This window comes from Peromyscus californicus, unplaced genomic scaffold (assembly GCF_007827085.1).
Source record: "Peromyscus californicus insignis strain IS unplaced genomic scaffold, ASM782708v3 Scaffold_8__1_contigs__length_139910024, whole genome shotgun sequence".
Classification (NCBI taxonomy): Eukaryota; Metazoa; Chordata; class Mammalia; order Rodentia; family Cricetidae; genus Peromyscus; species Peromyscus californicus.
Window position 1 is genome coordinate 39,341,774 of NW_026294606.1, and position 22,632 is coordinate 39,364,405.

At 47.4% G+C, this 22,632-nt stretch overlaps 1 protein-coding gene across 6 annotated transcripts in view; it reads right to left on the minus strand.

Annotated features, from left to right (window-relative positions):
- The window catches only part of Ripor2 (RHO family interacting cell polarization regulator 2), a 97,033-nt gene extending 83,304 nt beyond the window's left edge, over nt 1-13,729 (minus strand). For 4 of the 6 annotated variants that reach the window (XM_052727278.1, XM_052727276.1, XM_052727281.1 and 1 more), the window contains exon 1: nt 13,382-13,591. In XM_052727278.1, the coding sequence (XP_052583238.1) occupies nt 13,382-13,430 (49 nt within the window). In that variant the 5' untranslated portion in view covers nt 13,431-13,591. Of the gene's footprint in view, nt 1-13,320 lie in introns of all 6 variants that reach the window. The other 2 variants (XM_052727279.1, XM_052727277.1) reach the window with 2 other exon arrangements.
- Nucleotides 13,730-22,632: the final 8,903 nt, after the last annotated feature.

Below are 22,632 nucleotides of genomic sequence, written 5' to 3' on the forward strand. Positions count from 1 at the left end.
AGGAGGGATAGGATTCTTCTCTGTACCAAAAATATATTATTTGGCAGGCGGGGCCTATTGTTTTTGAATCAGCAGTGCGGGTGTTCCAGCTCCGAGAGCAGATGCCCTCCAACTGTTCAGACTTGGGTATTCAGGGCCAAGAGAGAAGAGGCCACCGCTTGGACAGGTGGCTGGACACAGCCAGTCACTGCACCCCTCCCCCTTCTGTCATCCTCTAGAGTAGCACTGGGGGTGGGATGGGGATGGGGTCACTGTGTGACACAATCAATATTCGCAGCAGGAAAGGGCAAGTATTGCATTCGCCAACTACGCTTTCCTTAGCACCTCCAGAATCAGCATAAAGTGTTGAATCAGAACACTAGTCTCAGAGTATGTAAAAACAGCGTGGCTTTACACATGTGTCCGGTACCTCTCTCCTGAATAACCACAGCTCTCACTAATAGAGGTCGTGAGTGCCTAGACTTAGAGATGGTCCCAGCAATGCCCTTAATAACAGGTAGAGAGAGAAAACAAGAAAGTCACCGGATCTGCAAGGCTAAGAACACACACACAGTATGTGGGTCATCAGTTTGCAGTCACACTGTTGCTGTGAGTCCTTTCTTTGGAAGAGTGCCTCTACTTGGCTTCCTCTTCCGTAAGATGTTGATCGTAACATTTGCATTCTAATTTCTGAGGATTACAAAGACATCAGACCTGCCAAGTGGAAAGCTAGGCATGAAATAGATGCTCAGATAAACCAGTGCCTGCTGTTCACATCATTGCCATCACCAAAGTCCAGGCTGCCGAGACAAAGGACCTGGCCTAGCCATGATAATTGTCAGCTTTGACACTTCTCTATGTTTTGCTAATAATCCATTTGTCTTCCCAGAACTTAAAGTCTCAAGTGAATTCTGGCCGTCCTGAGACTATTGAGCAGCTGTGGCCACACAGTTCAGGCAGGGCTCCCTGTGAGGGTCTGTGGGGCTAGGGTCAACTGTCTTTAATGCCTCCTGCTAATATTTGCTGATCTGATTATGGTGAGTAATTTTGGCTTAGATGAAATTATATCGCTTTTTCCAAAAAAGGGCAATTGATAGCCAAATATAGATGTTTCTTTTTCTTTTTATAATATTTCTTTCCTTTGCCATTTTTAGATCTTGGGAGAGAGCCTTAGGGAGAGATAAGAAAACAAGAGTGAAGACCAGCAAGTACAGGGCCATTGTCTTTGAACCTTGCTGCAATGCTTTTGGGTACCTGGCTCCACCATTTCCTCCGTTAAGACACTTCTTCCACAATTCATCATTAGAAAGGTTTGTCCTCTAAGGAACTGACATATATATATATGTGTGTGTGTGTGTGTGTGTGTGTGTGTGTGTGTGTGTGTGTGTGTGTGTGTGTACACACACCTTTCTGGTACTGGTAGCAACTACTTAAGTAACAACCTACTACGTTGCCCTTTTGCCTGGCTGGAAGGAAGCTCAGAGCAGAGCCTGCCACTGAATCAGAGCAAGATTTTTGTTACTTATTTAATTTGGTGCTGGGGATCAAACCAGCCCCACAGCGCTCTATCCCAAGCTACCTCTGCAGCTTATCGGCTCTTTGCTACTTGATTTATAGAGACTCGGTCGCTGTAGCTGGTCAGGAACTTGCAATATAGAGGGGGCTGGCCTCAAATCACAGTCATTCCTCTCCCACTGCTGGGTGTTGCGATGACAGGTGTGTAACCCCAGTTTTTAAGTCAACTCTATCCAAGCCTTAGTCTCCTCTCAATACCACGAGTGAGTTCACAGAGGCTTTCCTAGCCTGACTCAAGTCATCAGGAAATTTCCATCTGTGTTCTTTTATGGACCTATAATTTGTTCCAGCTGCTTGTTTGAGTTTTAGATTTTTGGAAGCCACTGCTTCGTGGAGGTTCTGGGACAATGTGGGAAGTGGTTACTGATCGTAACTGGAAATACCCCATGAATTTTGATAAGGGAAATCATCATCAATCCCACCAAGTTATTCTCAGAAGAGAAATTATACTCAGGCTAACATGGAGCCCATGAAGATAACTTCTCTTGTGCTGATTTGAAAAATGGGAACTTCTGGAAAAGATCAAATACACATTTAATTGGTGAATCATGGCTATTGTTCTAGAAATAATATTCAAATCTAGTCATTCTCAACTGGAGAACTCTATTTGTGATGCAAATCAAAGGGTATATACTAGAAGATCCTTCTGCTTCACAAACCCATGTTGTTTTACATATCATTTAGGTTGGTTATCGCTTTAAGTCTTTTTGGATAAAGACACAGAAGGGTAAATTGAGCGTGTATTAACCAGATTTGACAGTATTCATTTTTCCTCAACTGCCGGTAATTATCCTGTGTAATTCTCTGATGCATAAATTAAAGCCACATAAATTAACAATGGTCTTGTTTCCCTACATTCAGTAATTAAGACAAAATTGATCAAGGGATATTTTACATGTGGACATGGAGCCAATAATAAACCTCCTCATCAAAGGAAAGGAATGATTCCTTTTCTTCTATTTTTTTTTTCTCCATTACCCTCTCCTGCTCTGCACTGGTTCAGATCTCTGAGGCTCATCTGAGAGACTGTCAGTCAGCTGCTACCAGTGTGGCATTGTTTCTCAGGATACACTGTCAATGATGCAGCAGAGAAAGTGCCCGTTTCACCCCAGTGGGGGTACCTTTGCAGGCACTTATCCCCTGGATAAGGTGGAAAAGCTTCTCCGTGGTTGCAATAGACTCTAGAAGAGCCAGAGAACCTCAGCCCACATGGACAGTCTGAGATTTGAGTTGCCGAGCCAAAAGACCTGACAGCCACAACCCAGCTGAGTTACGTGGGAGAACTCTGGCTTTCTCAGCTTGCTGCTGACTGCTAGTTGCTGTGGGAACCGTAGATCTATGCTGTTGGAGTCTTTGTATATTTATACTCATTGCCATCGCCTGGACTTGGATCCCACCTGGCCTAGGTTTAAAGCCGGGCTGCTTGCATTTTAATAGTTTTGCAAAGCCATAATTTTATCATCTATCAGGTGGTGAAAGCAATTCCTGCAGGTTATCATGAAGACTTGATGAGTTAATACACATGTCTAGAGCATCAGAAATGCTATTGAATGATAGCTATTATTATTGGTATTATAGATGAGGTTTTTTATTTAGATTGGCTGTTTCAACATGGAAGAAGATTTGTGTCAACATTCAACATGAAATATGTATGCATGAAGCTGTCACTCAGGATTTGTATTTATTGCTCCCCCATTTCTTTTCTTCTCTTCCTCTTCTTCCCTCTCTCTCTTTCCTTTTTGTTGAGGGGGTGTATTTTCAGGTAAGGCTTTGCTATGTAGCCCAGGCTGACCATCAAATCTGCAGTGATCCTACTGCCTCTGCCTCCTGAGTGGTTGTTTTTACCGTGTATAGAAACTTATAAGGGGGTCAGAGAGATGGCACAACAGTTAGGAGTACACACTGCTTTTGAGAGGACCAGAGGTTCTCAGCAACACCATGGGGTGGCTCACAATACCCTGTAACTCCAGCTCCAGGGAGATCGTCCACCTCTCCAAGGGCATCTGCACTCACGTTAACATACCCCTCCGCCACACACACACACACACACACATACACACACACACACACACACACATACACATAACTTAATACAAAAAATATTTTTTAAATAAAAACTTATAGGCATGGCTTAGTCATATTTATTCTCCACAGCTAGATCACAGAGGAGTGAGACTGGTCCCCTGAAGGAGAAGTGCCAGCCCCTTGCTCTGTCATTCATTCAGCCCCTCCAGCTTGGCGATGGCAGTCACACTCGGCAGTCACACTCAGGGAAACATCTTGATGTCACCCTTTAGCTTCTTCTTGGGCTATTTTCTTCCATCAGGAGGGAAGAGCCATTTTTTTTTTGCAACAGAAAGCAAAATAAATAACTTAGAAAACATCTGGGAAACATCTCACTGTGGAGAAACATACACCGAAGACGAAGATCCCAAAAAAGAAAGTGACCCTCAAACGAAAAGGACATCACATGTTGTCGCTGTCCTATTTTAGGGCAAAGAGCAAGATGACATGATTCAAAGGACAAACTTTTATTTTTGAATGTCATGGGAGCCTGAAGAGGAGCAATTCCTGACCCCTCTTCCATCGTTTTAAATTGCAAAGCATCAGATAGAAAACCAGTTATCTCAGATGCACACTGAACGCTTGGCCTTAGTTGAGTTATTGAGGAGGAAAGGCGGGCAGAACAAATCAGCCTCCTCTTTCCAGCTCAGCCAGGCTTTCGCTACCCAACCGAGTGAGGTGGGCAGGCCTAGGTAGTGGGACCTCAGGGAGCACTTAGAGTGGGTGCCCACACATCCTTTTCTACACACACACATTCAGATCTTGAACAAAACAGTTTACCTTTTACTTTTCTTTTGAGGCCGGGTCTCATATACCCCAGGCCAGCCTCCAACCCCCTCCAATGCCCTCACTAGCTGAGGATGCCATTGCATTCCTGATTCCCCTGCTTTTACTTCCTAAGTACTGGGATTGTGTGTGTGAACCACCACATGTGGTTTACACTTTTCAATTTGTGAAATCGGAGGCACTGATAGATATGACATCACTGGATTGTCCTATGTTTAGATGAATGATGAAGACATGGTTCAGTTGGTAAAGTGTTTGCTGTTCAAGAATGAAGACCTGAGTTCGGATCCCCAGCAGTCACATGTGTGGTGTTCTGTGCCTGCAATCCCAGCAATGAGGAGGCAGAGACAGGAAGATCCCTGGTCTTGTAGGCCGGCCAGCTCAGTCGTGAGCGCCGGGCCAGTGCAAGACCCTGTCTCAAAAAACAAGCTGGAGAAGTGATGAGGCAGATGCCTGACATTGACCTTTGGCTTCCATAATACTTCCACACATATGTTTGCATGTTCACACACACACACAAATACATACACACATACACACACACACATACACACACACACACACATACACGTCACACAAAATAAATGGAACAATAGAGGTAAAATTATAAAGTGTAAAAAAACTGTTATTCAGTTTATTAGCAGAAAGTCTCTTCACTCAGACTATTATGTACTCCTCTAAACAGCATACCTTGGATTTAATGTGGGGCAACACCAAACTTCAGGCATCAAGGAAGGAGGCACAAACAGAAGCCACAGAAAAGGGGAAAAATGGAGTCTGATGGGGCAGAAGCACCAGTGTGCCTCTGGGGCTAAGTAACTTCCTGTCCCTCTCTTGCCTCTTTTTCTCCATCTCCTCCGAGGAGATGCTCCCCAAAGCAAACATTTACAGCCTCTATATTTCCTACATAGGGGAAGCTGAACTCCAGGAAGGTAGGGGAAGCTGACCTCCAGGAAGGTCTCTGGAATCTGCTGATGCAATGTTGGACTGGCTGGTCGGAAACTCTTCCTCCAGGCCAATATCTTCCTAACAGCTCCTCCCCAGCAAACCAACCACAAAGCACACTATCTGTTCCTCACGGAAAATTCAAGAATGAATTTCCGGAATCCTGGCTCATACCTGTAATCTCAGCACTTTGGAGGCTGAGGCATGAGGACTGTTGTGAGTTTGAGACCAGTCTGGACTCTAGAGTAAAATCTTGTCAAAGGGAAAAAAAAAAAAAAAAGAGTTTCTTAGCCAACACTGAACTGGAGGAAGAGATGGGTGGTTCTACCATAGACCACTGTCCTGTTATCTACCTCAGGAAAGACATCTGAGAACAGCAAAAGGCTATGGTCTTCACTGACCTCATTCTGCATCTGTAGAACTACGTGGGTTATTTATTGTTAGGTGACCAGTCATTCCACACACGCAGTGGCCTGAAACAACCACAATGAGTCATGAACTTCAGACAGCTCTGGATCCAGGTCCCACCAGTCAGATGGCAGTAGGTCATGGGACATTAAGAACCAGGGTTGCTGTGGCTGACTGGGATCCCATCCTCTCTTCTCAAAGTCTCAGGTCTGTCTACATGGTCAGCTGGCTTGGGCTTCCTCACAGCATGGCAGCCTCAGTTGAGCGAGTTCACATGCTGGCTCCCAGTTTCACGAGCTGTTGTTCCAGTCGACAGAGTGAGAATTGAATTATCTCTTAGGGAGAGGTGCGGTGCCATTTGTAATCCCAGCACTCAGGAGGCTGAAACAGGAGGGCTGCCTCATGTGTGAGGTCAACAGGCTACAGAGTGAGCTCAAGGCCAGCCTGGGCTAGCTACATAGTAAGATACTCTGTCAAAAAACAAACAAGCAAAATTGCATTCTGTAATCTGGTTTAGAAGATATATTCTTTTTTAAAATTTTTATTTATTTTTATTTCATATGCATTAGTGTTTTGCCTGCATATATGTCTGTGTGAGGGTGTCAAGTACCCTGGAACTGGGGTTACAGACAGTTGGAAGCTGCCATGTGGGTGCTGGGAATTGAACCTGAGTCCTCTGGAAGAGGACCTAACCACAGAGCCATCTCTCCAGTTCTAGAAGACATACTCTTAAATCAGGCATGAGTCTATTCCTATTATTCCAGCTGGCAGGTGGCTGGCAAGATGATGGTGAGGTCAAGGCCTTGAACAAGTTCTAGGCTACCCTGGGATGCTCAGGGAGACTTCAGACAACAACAACAACAGACACTGAAAAGGTCATTTTCTCTATTGATCAGGGATGCTGCAATATTGAAGGGACAGACACAGACCCTCATCTCGCCATCAGAGGAACGTCAGCGCGCTCCCTTGTAGGAAGATCTTATGGGAAAGGACATAATGAGGAGGCCTCTGCACCGTGTGGCTCAGGGCAGAGCTGCAGGAAGTCAGCGCCCGGCCCTAATGATGATGTTTTTGTGCAATGTGCTTACTCTCTGGACAGTAACTTCTGCCTGGTGAAGCGGGCAGCTATTGAAAGCCTCCTCTTTCCTTCCCACTCCCCTTCTACCTTCATGGCTTCGCAACATTTGTTAAATTTCCTAAAAATCTCAGGCATCCACTTGTGTTCTGCCAAATGCCGCCATCCCTCACTGAAGGGTGGTTAGAGTGCTGGACACAGCCACCAGTGGCTCTTAAGAGCCTCCCAACTTCCTGTGGCAGCTGTAGGGGTTATGCTTGGTTGGCATTTAATGTCACAATGGCCACTGCCCCCGGCCTTTAGGGTGCCTACTTGTATTGAAGTTTGGAAACTGGAAATACTATTTCCCAGAATCCTCTGCAGCTAAATCCTTCCTGTGCAGGAGGAGCCTCCGTTTGACTCTTGTGAACTCTGAAGGTGGATGTGAGTGGGAGGGTGTGGGTGTTGCTTTTCTGTGTCTGTTGTAACCAATGACCGTGATACCAAAGCTAGTGGCATCAAACACCACCACACACTAGGGGACTGAGGTCTGAAATGGGTCTTACTAGATGACTGAATGATATGACTGATATGGCTGAATCCTTGACTTAATCACATGGAAAGTCGGCTTTGTCATGTAGGGAATTGGATTTGTAGGTCCCAGAGAGTTGGCACGGACATCTTGAAAGAGAGAAAGTCATTACTTTGCATGCTATTCTGGACCAGCCACCATGCTAATCTGTTTTTTCCTGTGGTGGCTTCCTGGTAGCTGTTTGCCGGCCATGCCAATAGCCTCTCACTCAAATCAACAGGCAGCTTCTTGATACAAAATCAGACAGGAGGGACATTTATAGCTCAGTTACAAGTGCGGCTTACAAAGCGTAACCTGTGTGTATTGCCTTGGCTTTCCTGTCCAGACAATTCTGCAAGCCATCCTGACTTTATGACCTTTCTGCAGATTGGATTCTCCTCTCTCCAACTGAACCCTGGTGAATGCTGGATTCCCTGTGTGTTTGTCTGTTACGTGGAATCCAGCCTCTCCCTTTCCCAAGCTCCCTCTTGTCCTCGAGGATGAAGTATCACCAAGACAATTCTAAGTTAGACTACAGCTAATGAAGAATATGGATCATATCCACATGGCTAATGTTACCAGTAACCTTATGAATGAATAGTGTGGTATGGTCCTGCCATTCAAGGATCAGCCTTGAGCCTGTCTACCAACAGCGCACCCAGCGTGGGAACACATTAATTAGAAGGGAAACTGTTAAGGTCAAGGTCATTCTAGAACTCCATGTGTTGCAATGAGCAAAGAAATCAAATGCCATGTGAGGATTAACCTCTTGGGAATTGGTCTAGCTCCAGGAATCTGTCCTGGGCTCTATGTATTGATTCCCATTGCCCTGTTCCCTCCTTCCCTTGCCTCCGTTCCAGGAGTGCTACAGAGGGATGAAGCCCTACACAGACAAGCAGAAGAGAATATAGTCATTGTTCCTTAGCTTCCTTTCAGAACAATCAGCTTGTGAAGGAACAGAGCACTCCCAGGGATGCGAGGGAAAGCCAGTAGCATTAAGCCCAAAGGGAGACACAAACACAAGGAAGTGTTCAGAGACATTGTCTATCTGTAAGGTGTTTTGTAGTGTGGCCACGGCCCAACCTTGCTCTGATATCCATGTCATTAGTAACAGCCCATTTCACAGCTGTTCCCAGGTGACCTTCCCTCCCAGGCCTGCTGCTCACTGCCCTGACCTCACTGTCTTCTTCTAGGTTCACAGTCTTAAATTCAGGTTCACAAGTTGCTAGCTTGTGTTGATGTCTTCCATTGGCTGGGTACAAACCACAAGGGCGCAGGAGCAAACCAAACACCCTCTCAGAGCCCCAGGGAGCTCACTGGTCTTTTTATCTTGTAGGTTTTCTTTCCCCTGTCATTCGTCTTTCCTAAGTGACCTAACTTAGCTCTCTGGTAGGGTGATCCCCCTCTTCCTGTCCAAACCCCAAATGTTTCTGAGTGAAGGGATGTGTTTGCCGTCAATAGCATTCTTACAACAACATGTGTACATGCACGGCTACAATTTGAGTGTGGTCACTGAGTCCTTCAAAAATCCCAGAATGTCACTATTGGAAAGTGGTGGAACTTGTCCAGGTCGGGACCTAGTGGGAGGTCCCTAGGTTAACTGGCCGCATGCTCTCTGAAGGGAGTGCGGCATTCTAGGCTCTCCCTATCTCTGGCTCAAGATGTCTCCATTTCTTAATACTTGCTTATCTGAGAACTCTGCCCTGAGGTGATACAGTCAAGAGGTGGCCCTTACCACACCCTCTAAACGGACATCTGGACTTTTAGCCTTCTAAGCAGTGAGCTAAATACATAAGTCTTTCCTTACTTCATAAGCACCCTATATCAGATATTTTGTTATGACAAAGAATGAACACATGGGACAAACCAAGCTATATAGTCACCCAATTGTTTCTTCCTTCTCTGCTGGATTGCAGTCCCTGGGAGTTATAATTGAGACTTTATGAGTTTATATTGAAGGGGAAATCTCACTCTGGCAAGATCCCAAGTACTTGCTCAGGGAACACATGCATAAGCAAGAGAAAAAAAAAATAGTGTTCCCCTAAATTACTTAACAATGGGCTTAAAAAATCCACTCCAGAATTAAAAGTGACTGGTAATCAATTTTTATTTGTATTTTAGGACAGTGTAAAAATCTTTTTCCACTGTTTTAAAAGAGTGTGAAAGCTGTTCCCTTTGTTTAGGGGTCACTTCTGGCCCTGGCTGGTAGCTCATTTTGGTCTTATGGAAGACAACATGGAAATACTGCATCCCATTTCACTGTGAAAAAAAAAATTGCAATTTCCTTTTTCATTAGCGTAATGAATGTGAAAGCATTCCAACCAGCCCCCACCCTGTGCTCGGCAGTGTCACCTAAACAAAGAACAATAAAACAAACTGAACTTGCTCTCTTGCTGGCTTTCCTTAGAAGGCGGGAAAACCCTCGAGGAGTGATAAGTGAACAGCTCTTTACTAGATTGATGCCACACTCGGAAAAACATCGATTATTTCCAGGGAATGTGTCCAACCCAAGTGGGATGAGTCTACTGTGACCAAATCAACCAAACAAAGACCGTTAGCCCAGAGAGGAAGCGTGTGGCTTCAGAGCGGAGGCGCACAAGAGCCACCAGGACTCCTGGGTATTTCTGAACTAGCTCACTCAAGATACAGGATGGGCCTTTCCATGGAGTCCCCACGAAGGCTCCCATGCTTGCCCCAGTGAGGTTTTCAGAGGGAGGATGCTGTCCTGAGAAACTCAATGCAGTTAGACAGCTGAGAGGAATGAAGCTCAAAGCAGGGCTCCTCGGGGACACAGAGGTGCAGCCTCATAACCTCCCCCACTTTTCTGAACAAATCTTCCTAATAATCACATTGTGGGCTGTTTACATGACAACTGCTCTAAGACACCATTCCACGCTGAGGGCTGTCTTTGGGGAACCAATTACTTGCCTATCTGTATCTCCTCACCCCACCCCCACCCAACTCCCTTAACTCATTGTCTGATTTCAGTTGGTATTCTTTTTTGGTTGAATGGCCTTAAACACAAGCTGGCTCCACACCCCGCTCCCCCGCTCCCGAAGCTTTTCTTGGTACATGAGAATAACCCTGGTAAAAGATTTGTTTGCAAGCATGAAGCCCTGTTCAGTGCTAGGGACAGGAAGCCCAGATGGAAAACCGAAGTCTGCCATTGCCCGAGGATCACCCATTGTGTAGATAAAACGACTTTCGCTTCCACTCCCACTTCCTCTCAAGGAAAGCAAGAGACTGTTTTCAGACTTCTTGCTTCTCTTCAGAATAAAAATAAGACTGCATTTCAATTTTTCCAACCTATTGAATGCATGGCTGTTAAAATAAATCACTTGTTTGCAAACGTAACCCAAAGGACCATTGTAAGAAAGCTCTGATCATTAAACGGGAAATCGGAAAGCCATATTGTCCACTCTCCACGGCTGCCCTTCTGTGTGTTTGATTCTCTTAACAGAGGTGGGTATACACGAGCTCAAAATGTAACAGAGAGGGGCTGGGGAGATAGCTCATTCAGTAAAGTACTTGCCATACAAGCATGAAGACCTGCATTTAATTCCCAGTGCTTGGCATGGTGATGCATAACTGTAACCTTAGGACCAAGAACGAAGAGACAGGGAAATCCCTGGAGCTCCCTGGCCAGTTAATCTTGCTGAACTGGTGAGCTCCAGGTTCAATGAGACTGTCTTAAATAATAAAGTGAAGACTGGCAGAGGAAGACACCTGAACACACACACACACACACACACACACACACACACACACACACACACACACACACGGTGGAGTGAGGGGGCAGGAAGAGAGGGAGAAAGAGATAACAGAAGGGCTTGGTTATGTTTAGGAGGTCCATGGTTGATACTGTAGTTGAGCCCTGGGTTCTATCCTAGTAGGGGTAGTCTCATGTTAGTGAAGGAAGATTTAGTTATCACACCTGTCAGGACCTCACTCCAAAGACTGAAGCCTGGATGCTATTACAGGTATAGCTCCCAAGATCTAAATAACAGACGCCAAAACCTCCTCCTAGCCCGCTTGGTACATTTCACCCCTGAAAGAGCACAGGTCCCTTCTCTGCTGGAAATAACTCTACTTTGTAATTAACAAAAGGAAGGGAGCCATTTATGGAACCTGTGTTTGGATAATCAGGAGGCCAGGCAAGTCCTCTGGCCACACTTTCAGCGTTCCCTCTCTCTAGCTGGGCATTTCTTTATATTTATACTGAGGACAAAATATCCATAGCAAAAACATCTCACACCAGAATGTCAGAGGAAGAGAACAACAACACCCCTCAGGGGGCTTTTGGAAAAGCAACACATACGATATGTTTTGACTAAACAGATTCTCCAATATTCCTTTTCAGATGGTTGGGTGTAGTGAACTTTTGGACGGGCAAATGTATTAACTTCCAGGGCAAGAGCCAGCCTGTGGCGGTATCTCCACCAGATGGGACCTCAGAATGCAGGAGCTCTGGTGCTGAAGCCTGGATTGAGCAGCAGACAGAGAAAGGGGGAGGTCTTTTCCTCAAACGACTGCCACCCCAAGCACATAAGCCCCGGTCATTTATTCCCAGAGTGGGAGGGAGGGAGGGTGGCTGCTGGCTGCTTTGCAGTGAATTGCTGGAGACTTAGATTGAGGATGCTGGTTCTCTGCGGGAGTTGTGCCCTGACCTCTCCTGCTGTAATAGCAGATAGGAGGCTCTGGTGGAGCTAAACCTTATGAATGGGAGTCTCAGAGGCTGCTCCAAGAGAAGTAGGCTAGTAGGAATACTGGGATGAGGGTCGGAAGGAGGAGCTAGGCAAATCTGACACCCCTCCCCCCAAAAAACCCCAAGAAAACAAACAGAAAAATTCTCCCCAAACACAACCAACCAACCACCAACAAAAACAACAAAACCAAAAAGGAAGAAATGACTGTGTCAGGAAACAATGGGCGGGTGCTCATATTTGCAAGGGAAGTCTGGAGGAAAGGCAGCTGATTTTTGTTGTTGTTGTTTAAAGACAACCACATTGTTTCCCTGGCTAAAGTGCTGACATTTCTTCAAAGTCACTCATGCAACATATAGGTGTCCCCGTAGACCAGCTTCCCTAGACCAGGCTGTGGAGCCTACTCTGCCCCACCCCCACCCCACACAACCCGCCAGCTCTCTGAGATTTTGCCTTGTTTTCTCACTCAGGAGCTGTGACTCTCCACAGTCCTGTCACTCTCACACCTGAATGGCTCTGCTTAGCGAATTTCAACGCCTGCTCCCTTGGACAGCGAGGGGTCGGTACCGCTGCCCACGAACCTGCGGGAGGGAGCTATGAGGTAATAAACAGCCTGAAGCAGGAGGGCTACAGAAACCGGCCTTTGCCGCCACGTTCCGTAGCACAGGCACCTGCTAGGGCTGGAATATCCCCAGGTGTGACCCGGTCCCCCAGTCTTTCCAAACAGGTTAGTATCAAAAGCGACACATGTCTTCTGGCTGGCGCCTCTTCCCCATTCTCACCGCCCGGCTTCACGTGGCCAATTTGAAGCGGCTGGGTCCCAGCCAAGCTCGATTGCTCAGTCTGGAGGCACACGAAGCCCTTGGAAATGGAAATCTTTCCTCTGAGCTGGATCACCCATCTCTGTGGGGTGCCCAGATGTCTCTCGGCAGCCAGAGGTTCACCCACGATCTCACCCGCGGATTCTCACAGTCGGGGTCCTATCTCCTCTCTCTCAGGCCACAGTGATCCCTGACAAACCCCAGCTCTGGGTAGCCACAGGCTTCTCTAACCTTCTCAACCAGTCCCTCCACGGCCCGGGACACCCTTCGGGTCTGCCTGCGCTTAAGTGCTTGGCCCCCCTTCTCCTCCCCGCCCGCATCAGACTCCCCAATTCGCCAGCCCGGGCACCCAAGGGTGCTTCTTAACACGCCAGGCGCATTCAAGCCCAGGACAGCCCTCCACACACCCACCTCGTCGAGGTGAAAGCGAAATCAGACGCCGAGAATGTCTTTAAGAGGCGCATGCACCTACTTGCAAAGAACGCTCCCGGTGCCCGGAGACGCTTAGTGCCGGGTGGCATGTACCACCTCGGCACCCTCGCGCCGCCCCTCGCTGCCCTGTACCTCCGGCTCCGCCGACAGCCGCTGCTCGCCGGCTCCTCCAGGCGACAGGGGAAGGGCCGCGGGTGACAGTCGTGGCCCCAGCGCTCGGGCGTCGCTCCAGCTGCCGCGGCGCCGGGTGAAGTTGCGGGGCCAGCGGACGCGCGGTGGCGGAGCGTGGAGCGAGCGCGGCGGCGGAGCGGGCGGTGGGGAGGCGCGCACGCGGGGGCTGGCGCGTCACCCGCGCGGGGAGGGAAGAGGAGGAGGGCGGGTGGAGACAGCTGCTCGATGGTCCCTTCGGCTCGACTCCTTCAGGCTGCGCTTGGGTGCTTGCCTCCAGCTGATCGCCGGCACGTCAGGCTCCGGGGCACTTAGCTTGTGGCGCGGCTTCGGAGGACTCCGCGGCAGGGGAGTTGAGTGAGACCCGTGGACTCGGAGCATTAGAGGAGCTCTCAGCTGAGACAAGAGTAGGGGCGCAGCCAGCCCTTTGGGGATCTCAAAAAGGGCAGTGCATTACAAAGGACGAGGTGGGGGAAGGCTTCGAGCAGTGCTGGGGAGGGAAGTTCAAGGCTCAAGGTAGGAGTTACCTGGAAAGCCCAGCTGGAGAGGACCTCTAGGTACAGGCACTCAAGGGCTTGTTTGGACAGAGATCTCACATTGATGGGGAGACACAAGGTTTTTGTTTGTCTTTTAAAGCCCTCTTTTTTTGTGTGGATTTGAATTATACATAAAGCTTTGGAAGAGTTGGTGGGTCAGACAGAAAAAAAGCATTCCATAAAAGGGACCTTTGGAAGCTGGGTGTGGTGGCACTCAAGAGACTGAGGCAGGAAGACAGCTGCAAGTTCGATGCCAGCTTGGGCTATATACAGTTAAGTGGCAGGCCAGCATGGGTTACTAGGCTAGGATATTGGACCCTGTCTCCAATCAAAACAACAACAACAACAACACCCGTGTGTGAGTGAAGTGTACGAGATGAGGAGTCTGCAGGGAAACACAAAGGGTGAACTCTGCCTCCATCCTTAAATAGGCAATCCTCACCAGGCCTCAGTTTCCCCATCTGTCAAACTGTCTTATTCATACAATTCTGTAGTTATAATTCATAAAATCAAATCCTTCCACAAATGCATTCATCCCATTCCAAACTGAGATCTAGTCACTCTGTGAGGACATTAGAATCAAGAAGTATAAACCTTGACCAACAAGGACCATGAGATGAGTCAATGAAACTCGAACATCCTCAGACCTGGAACACAAGCAGCCAAATCATATCCCACCTAAGGATATACAGCAAGACTACAGAGATCACCCAAGGGTGAGCACTGGTCTCATCTCTCTGCCCTGGGCCACGAGGTGGCTTGAGAGGAGTTTTGACAGTCTGCCCTTTCCAGCTGCATTGCCCAGATACTCTTCTCTCAATTCAGCGTACTTCCCACCAGCGCTTCAACTTCCCATGTGGACATTCCTTCCCAGGAGGGAAATGTCAACTACATGCCACAATATCCTAGCACAGGGTGCAAGTCCTTTGTATATTTCTTTATGGGTGTTCTGCTCAATGCGGAAGTTCCTAGTACATCAATCCTTCCAATACTAAATATACAGTTTATGACGATCTTCTTATCCCCTGGGCACTGGGTTGTTCACACCTGGCTATAATCTTTCAGTATTTTGATTCCGACTTTATAGATGGGCAAACTAAGGTTAAAGGGAGTTAGCATAACTTGTCCAAAATGACCTAGCTTAATCAACTTCAGATGCAAATGAAAAAAAAATTGGTTTGGATATCTGTAAGACATGGCTGTGGAGAGGCATTCCTCATGGTACCCATGGTACCCAGGTATCCAGCTGGGGCTAGATTCCTGATGAGTGGGAACTGTGAATTAATGCTGTGTGTTCTTTAAATGGCTGTATGTTGATGATCGGTTGGGCAGTGAAAGACAACAATCTATTTACATTGCAGAAACCGTGGCCTTTAAAACTATAAATAACGTGAGTGATCTCTCTGTGGCTTTGAATCCTGCTTCTGTTCCCCATTTGGAAAACAGAATAAAACCCAAAGTCCACACTGCTGCTGCTGGTTAATCTTCATCATCAATTTAGTAGGATCTAAACTTACCTAGGCAGTAGGCCCTTGGACAAGCTTGTGAAGGGTTCTCTAGATAAGTTAGTTGAAGTGGAAAGATCTGCCTTAAATGTGGGCAGCACCTTCCATCCATGGACTGGGGTCCTGGACTGAACACAAAGGAGAAAAGGAGCTGAACACCAGTGTTCCCTTGCCAGGATGGAAGTATCCCTTCAGATGGAGCCAGGTATTAGATCATTGCAACAAGAAAGATAATCAAAGCACCACTGCTGACAAGATGCTGGGAGCCGACCCTTTACAGATCATCTGTGTCACCAGCCTCCCTGCAGCTCCTGAAACCTTCCCAGCCTCTTCACGGACCACTAGCATCTTTAGTACATCCTTGTCCCAGTGATCCTTTTCAATCCCCTCTCATCTTCCAAAGCACTGATCGTTCTTTGCCTCTTCCCTTGTTTCCTGTCTCCCTGTCACTAATCTGTGAGCTCACAGGGCAGGGACCATTTCTGCTTTGCACACTGTGTCCCAGACCTATCAGATGAAAGATGGATCACCCTGCATTCTGAAGCAGTCCTTGACTCTTCCATCATTTTATTTCCCTTGTCAACCTGGCTATCTCCGACCAAAGAGCCTTTGCCTACATCCAAATAGCAGTCTATTCATTCACACTCGGTTAAAACCCCCCTGGCTACTTTCTATCCCCTCAGGCCTCTTCTGCCCCCCCTCACTTCAGAACTTCTTAAGAGTTTGATCTCAAGATGCCTAGAATCTTCTACCTTGAATAATATTGCAGGCACTGTGTGAAGTGTGATTGTTTCAAACAGTGCTGCATTTTCTGTACTCTGGAAAAAGAAGCCAAAGGACGGAGCACTGCACGAGGGGACTCCCTAGGGTGCTTTCTTTAGCTTTACCTTGGGGATGCTCAACTCCACAACCTGGGGCAGACCTGAAATTGTGAGCAAGAAGGAGGTGGGTTCAGCAAGGTGCTTCCTTGAGCTGGCTCCCCAGGAAGGGAACCAGTGTGCAAAGGATGGAAGGAGGAGCATGAACACAAGGTCATTGTCTTCTTCGGACTGGGGTCTATCCTGGGTGACTTTGCAGCCCCCACAGGTCCTAGCACAGACCATCCTCAAACAGCAGGTAAGTGCATCAGTCAGGGAGCAGGTATCATAGGTCCAAACACACAGAACGAAATCCTGAAAGGATTGTGTGGGTCAAGTGCCACAGAAGCAATTTGTCCAACAGGGCAAGTGAATTAAGAGCACACACCAGAGGCCATTTGGAATACAGAATACACCCAAAAATCCACACTGCTGATGATGGTTAATCATCATCATCAATTTAGCAGGATCTAAACTTACCTAGGCAGTAGGCCCTTGGACAAGCTTGTGAAGGATTCTGTAGATAAGTTAACTGAGTGGAAGGGCATTCCAGGACGCAGTCCAAGCTCCACAGCAGGCAATCTCCATTCACTGCCCCTGCTGAGATCTCCAGAGTCCCCATTCTTGAAGGGGTGGATCTCTCCTTGCTCCTACTCTCTCTTATGAGGCTATTCACTGTTTCCTAAGCAAGATTCTTACATTCTCTAAAATTCACTGAGCAGAGGATTCCTACACCTCAAGAGCATTCTTGTGACCTCACTGAGGGAAATAATGAAGCCCAGATCTATTCTAGCCATTGAGGCAGGGGCACTATGGGAACTTCTCTAGTAGGAGACAGTTGCATTTCCTCATGTCAGCAGATAAGAATAGTTTCCGAAGCAATTTGCTTTATGGCCCACTTTAGGATAGATGATCTGCCCCTCAGTTTCTTACACTTGTCTTAACGTGAAGGAATCTACACCACACTCATTCCTGCGATCTCACAGTCAGGTCTGTAGGGTGCGCCAATCATTAAAAACCAATGAAACGAAACAAGCCAACTTCATCCATTTACAGTAAGGCCCGTGTCTTCAACTCCTCATGCTCAAAGGAGGAGCCTTATTATCAACACCGCCATCCCTTTGCCCTGTCATGGGTGGCTTTCTTAGATCTGCAATATCTCAGATGGAGAACTTTGAAGTCATGAATATGTTGTTCTTCAAGTAGAAATAAAAGAGACTCAAATAGAAGAAATGTGGGCTGACAGCATGCCTGGATTACGCACCAGTTCTTTTAGAAAAGGGCTGTCTTGAAATGTTGAATTCTGCTTTGAGGGAGCTAAGTGACCTCAATAGGCAGTGAAAGAACGTCATGCAAAATTCCTTAAATAAAAATCTGTTGACTAAAAAAAGAGAAAGGAACGGTTCCTTAAAACACAGTTTAACCCTTCCATTCACATTCTTCGTTGAGAATACTCCTACCTACAAATGGCAGTTATTATGGGTGAATGGTTGGGTGAGCTCAGTAACAGGCACTGAGATCGGGTGCAGACACTGGGGAAGGCCCAGCAGTCACTCGACTTGCTTGGGGTGGGAGGTCTGGAGATGAGTAAGTGAGGTGTGCGGTAGGAAAGAGGAAGTATCGCGGGTGCTATGGGAACGGCTTTATTTTTGGTAGCATGCGACTGTTTGAACTTCAGTAACATTGACTAGTGTCCCTTTCCATAGCAGGGTTACGTCCTTCTCCTTCTTGAGCACTGCTTAGCTGATGCTTGGTTAACGGAACCCGCCCAGGGAGCCCGATCAAGTCTAATCCACGCACGCACGCATGGTTCATGAGAAGGAAGAAGGGACGCGTCTAAAGCACAGCTGATTTGATTTCCCAGTTTAGAACTCCAGCTATGCGACACAGAGCTCAGCATATGCCTGAGGAATGCCTGGCATTGCCAAGTGAGGCTGATGCTCTCGTCAGGAGGCATCAGAGACTCGGCTGCAGCAGGTACCTTCCGTGTTGAACTTCTCTGTGGACCCTGTGCCTACGACACTGGTGACTTCTGGCTTCTGCTCTTGGCCTAGTTGGTGGATCCTGGAGAGGTGACCAGATGTGCCAGAGACCTAGCTTTCCTTTCTAACTAGGATGCCTCACGTACATGTTCATGAGCGGAGTTCATGACCTCATGTTGAAGTCCTTTCTCTAATCATGTGACCTTCCTTTAGAGGCATTCAGCTGCCCCAGTGCATGGCTACACCATAGCTTGAAATGGTGCTGGTTTTGAGATTTTTTTTTTTAAATTGAGACAGGTTCTCACTCAAGTAGTCCAAGTTGGACTTGAGCTTCTGATATACCCAAATATGACCTTGAACTTCTGATCCTCCTGCCTCCACTTCCTGAGTGCTAGAATTACAGGCATGTGCACCCATGCCATGCTGGGGTTTGAACATAGGGCTTCAGGAATGCTAGGCAAGCACATGAGCCAGGCAAACCCAGTCCCAGCTCTGCCTCTGAGACTTGTTTTGTTTTTTGAGACAGGGTTTCCCTGGTTGTCCTGGAACTCAATTTGTAGACCAGGCTGGCCTCGAACTCAGAGATCCTCCTGCCTCTACCTCCTGAATGCTGGAATCAAAGGTGTTTCGGTCACCACGTCTTACTTGGGTTCGAGACTCTTGAATTCCTTTACCACACGGTAACGTTTGCTCACTTCTTCATTTACCATCCTGACCAATTTTTTCCCCTCCCTCTTCATTTTTAATTTTCTAACTCATGAAGTATATATGCTTTACTCTGGGAAGGAATTTCAAGTGCAGACTCTAAGAGCTGGGCTTGGTGGCACACACCTGACTCCCAGCATTTGAGAGGCTGAGGAGGGAGGATTACTGGGAGTTCAAAGCCAGCTTGGGCTATACATCTGGTGAATTTGAAGCCAGGGTGAGCAATAGTGAGATCCCCATCCCAATCCCCCAGTAAACAAACAAAATCAAAATCCCACAACGTAACCAAAATCAACCTCAAAGGAAGATTTTCCGCTGGCCTCCTCCCCAGTGCCATTCTCACTGTCACATGGCCCACGATGGCTCTGGCATGTCTGTCAGACTGCACTTCAGGCGCAGAAGCCTGATAACAACCTCAGGAGGCCTCCAGCCCACTCACCTCTGGAGTGTGGTTTCAGGAGCCTTTCCAGCTGGGTCCTCACCTTGCTGTCACCCTCACAGGCAGGGGGACAGTCCTAGGAGGATCCTGGATTTGAAGTTGAGAGACTTTGGTTCTGTCTCAGCGCTGCTGAGGAGAGACTTGGCAAATCTCAGCCTCTGAGTCCCATGTGTCATATGAAGGGTCAGCAGAGCCGGGTCACCATACTTCCCTTTGTCTACTGCTTTTTGCTCAGGCCAATGCCACTGCCTAGAAATCCTTAGCTGATTCTATCTCTTCCTCCACCAATGGTTTATCTTTAAAATCTGCTTCTTGGCCTAGAAAGCCTCCGTTCCAGCACTGCCTCCATCAAGACATTGGTCTTTTTTTCGAGACAGGGTTTCTCTGTGTAGCTTTTTGCCTTTCCTGGATCTCGTGCTGTAGACCGGGCTGGCCTTGAACTCACAGAGATCCTCCTGCCTCTGCCTCCCGAGTGCTGGGATTAAAGGCATGCGCCACCATTGCCCAGCTCTATTGTTTTTTCAAATAGGTCCTCTGTCCCCTGAACACAGATCCATGCATATCCCTGCCTTCTGGGATAGTGGGTTAGCACAGGTCTCACCACTAATAAGCTGTGCGTCGGGAGCTGTGCTTTGTGCCACGTACAGCACAATCAACTCCATATTAATGTGTCTAGAGGAAGGGCAGGCAGTTGGCTCTGTGAGGAAGGTGGGCATGCACTTGCCTGCTGGCTTCTGCCACCTCCCCCCAAAGCCTTCCAAGCCTGCACTGACTGTCACCTGAGCCGCTCTGGTGACCCGCTCACCACTTACTGAACTGCAGGGAGCCAGACCTCCTGTCCTCCATCCATGTCTGGTGCCTCTGATAAGGTCCTCGAGGGAGCAGGCATCACGGGCATTTCCTTCCCACTGTCACACATATCTGCACTTGCAATGGGAACTTTCTTGCTCAACATGCTGACATTTTAGTATGTCCCAGAGACAAGCAGCTCAAAGGCACTGAAGTCAGGCCTGTGAGTTCAGGCAAATCGCCTGAAACCTGAGCCAATCTACAGGCCTAGTGTCTACACTGAGGGACTAGAAGGTTTCAGAGGCAGCAACAGACATCTGGATGTTCAAAGCTGGTGGGGAAGAAAATGTGCTTCAAGTACAAAAATCTCCTCTTCAGAAACTTTACCTTATATTTTTAAATATGTGATTATTACATAACCCCTTGAGGTCTTTTTCTGTAATAGTATAATCTTGACCAATGTTCTAACATTAAGAAAGAACGCAACATAATGATTCCAAGATCATTAGATCATTTTATGCTTTGTAAAAGCACTGTAGCCAAGCATGGGGTGCACTCAGTATCCAGGAGGGCAAGGCAGGTGCATTTTCACAAGTTTGAGGCCATGTTGGACTACATACTGAGTTCCAGCTAGCCGGGGCTATCTCAAAAACAAACAAATAAACAGGGACCGTGGAGACGGCTCAGTGCGTAAAGTGTCTGCTATGCATACACAAGGAACTGAGTTTGGATCCCAGCACATGTGTAAAATCCAGATGTGGCAGCACACATCTGTAACCCCAATGCTTGGGAGATGGAGACAGGTGGATCATGGGGTCCCACTGCCCAGCTGGTCTATCTGAAGCACTCAGCTACAGGTCCAGTGAGAGACCCTGTCTTAGAAAATAAGGAGAGCAACAGAGGAAGAAAATTGATATTAATCTTTGGCCTTCGCACATGGGTACTCCAGAGAGAGCACTTACACATGCCTGTACACACACACACACACACACACACACACACACACACACACACACACACACACACACAAACACTGAGCTGTTGGAGAACTCCTTAAGGGGCTTTGGTAAACCTCAAGGGTCCTCAGATTTCATTTTAAGAACCAGCAAAGGAGACAGACGAAGATTTTGGCAGTATGTTAAATTTACAATTCTTTTCAGCTCTGAATACCAAGAGATAGAAAGTGAAGAATATATATTTAACTGAAAAGTATTAGGGCACAACAAAATGGATATAAAATATTTCAAAGTGCAGGGAGAGGCAGTTGGAAACTATTGGCATCTGTAAGCAGAATGCTACAGATGTATGTAGGCACTTTTGCTTTTTTAAGGTTGGAAATGAACTTTTACTTCATAATAACCCCCTTCCTTTTATTGAGCTATCAAAAGTACAGTGAATATATATATATATGAGGGCCTCCAAGGTGACGTATTTAGCGCTCCCAGCTGGATGCAGTTAGATCCAGGCTTATAGTTTGTCCAGGGTCTCACTTCCTGTTTCTTCTCATCTCTCACTCTTCTCTCTTTGCCCTGGGGGCAAATTGTGGGGACTGTGAATGGCCCCCTCTTCAAGATATAAATTCCAGACTCTTCTTCAAGATATGAGTTCCAGACTTTTCCTCATAAGGTCACCTTGGGCTGGCTGTGTCCCTTTATAAAGGATGACCCCCCCCACCATGCCCCTTGCAGAGAGCAGCCTCCATCCTTTTGCTCCTTTGGCCCAGCAGTTGTTCCGAAATGCTGTCAATGGTTCCTCTACCTCTGTACCCTCCCCTGTGATTCTTCTACCTCTGTGATTCATCTCTGTGCAACCAAAACTGATTACTCTGAATTCCAGCTTTCCTGGTGGGTACTCATTAAGCATTCTCTACTGGGCTGGTTACACACACTTGTTCCAAAGCACGAGGAACTGAATTCAGCCCCAGGAACCCATGTAAAAGAAGCTCAGTGTGGTGGTGCACGCTTGTAACCTCAGTACTGGGGAGGTAGAGACAGGTGTATGCTGCGTCCAGCCTGCCCAGTCTACTTGGAGAGCCTGAGTCCCTCAAGCCTAAGTGGCTGATGAGATACCATTTGCCATTGCAAACGCGCGTCAGTAACCCTAGCACGGAACAGCCTAGGTTGGTGGAGCTCAGAGCAAGGCTGCGCACAATGCCTGGGAGCAGCTGAAAGAGATTTCAGAGGACAATGTGAGTCTGCATGGATCAGACGGAAAGCTAAAGGAGAAACAGAAGGGATAGGGTTTGCCTATCAGCCTCGCGTTTAATCTAAACTGATACAAAGCCCCCTCCCCCCATTCTGTGGGTCAACT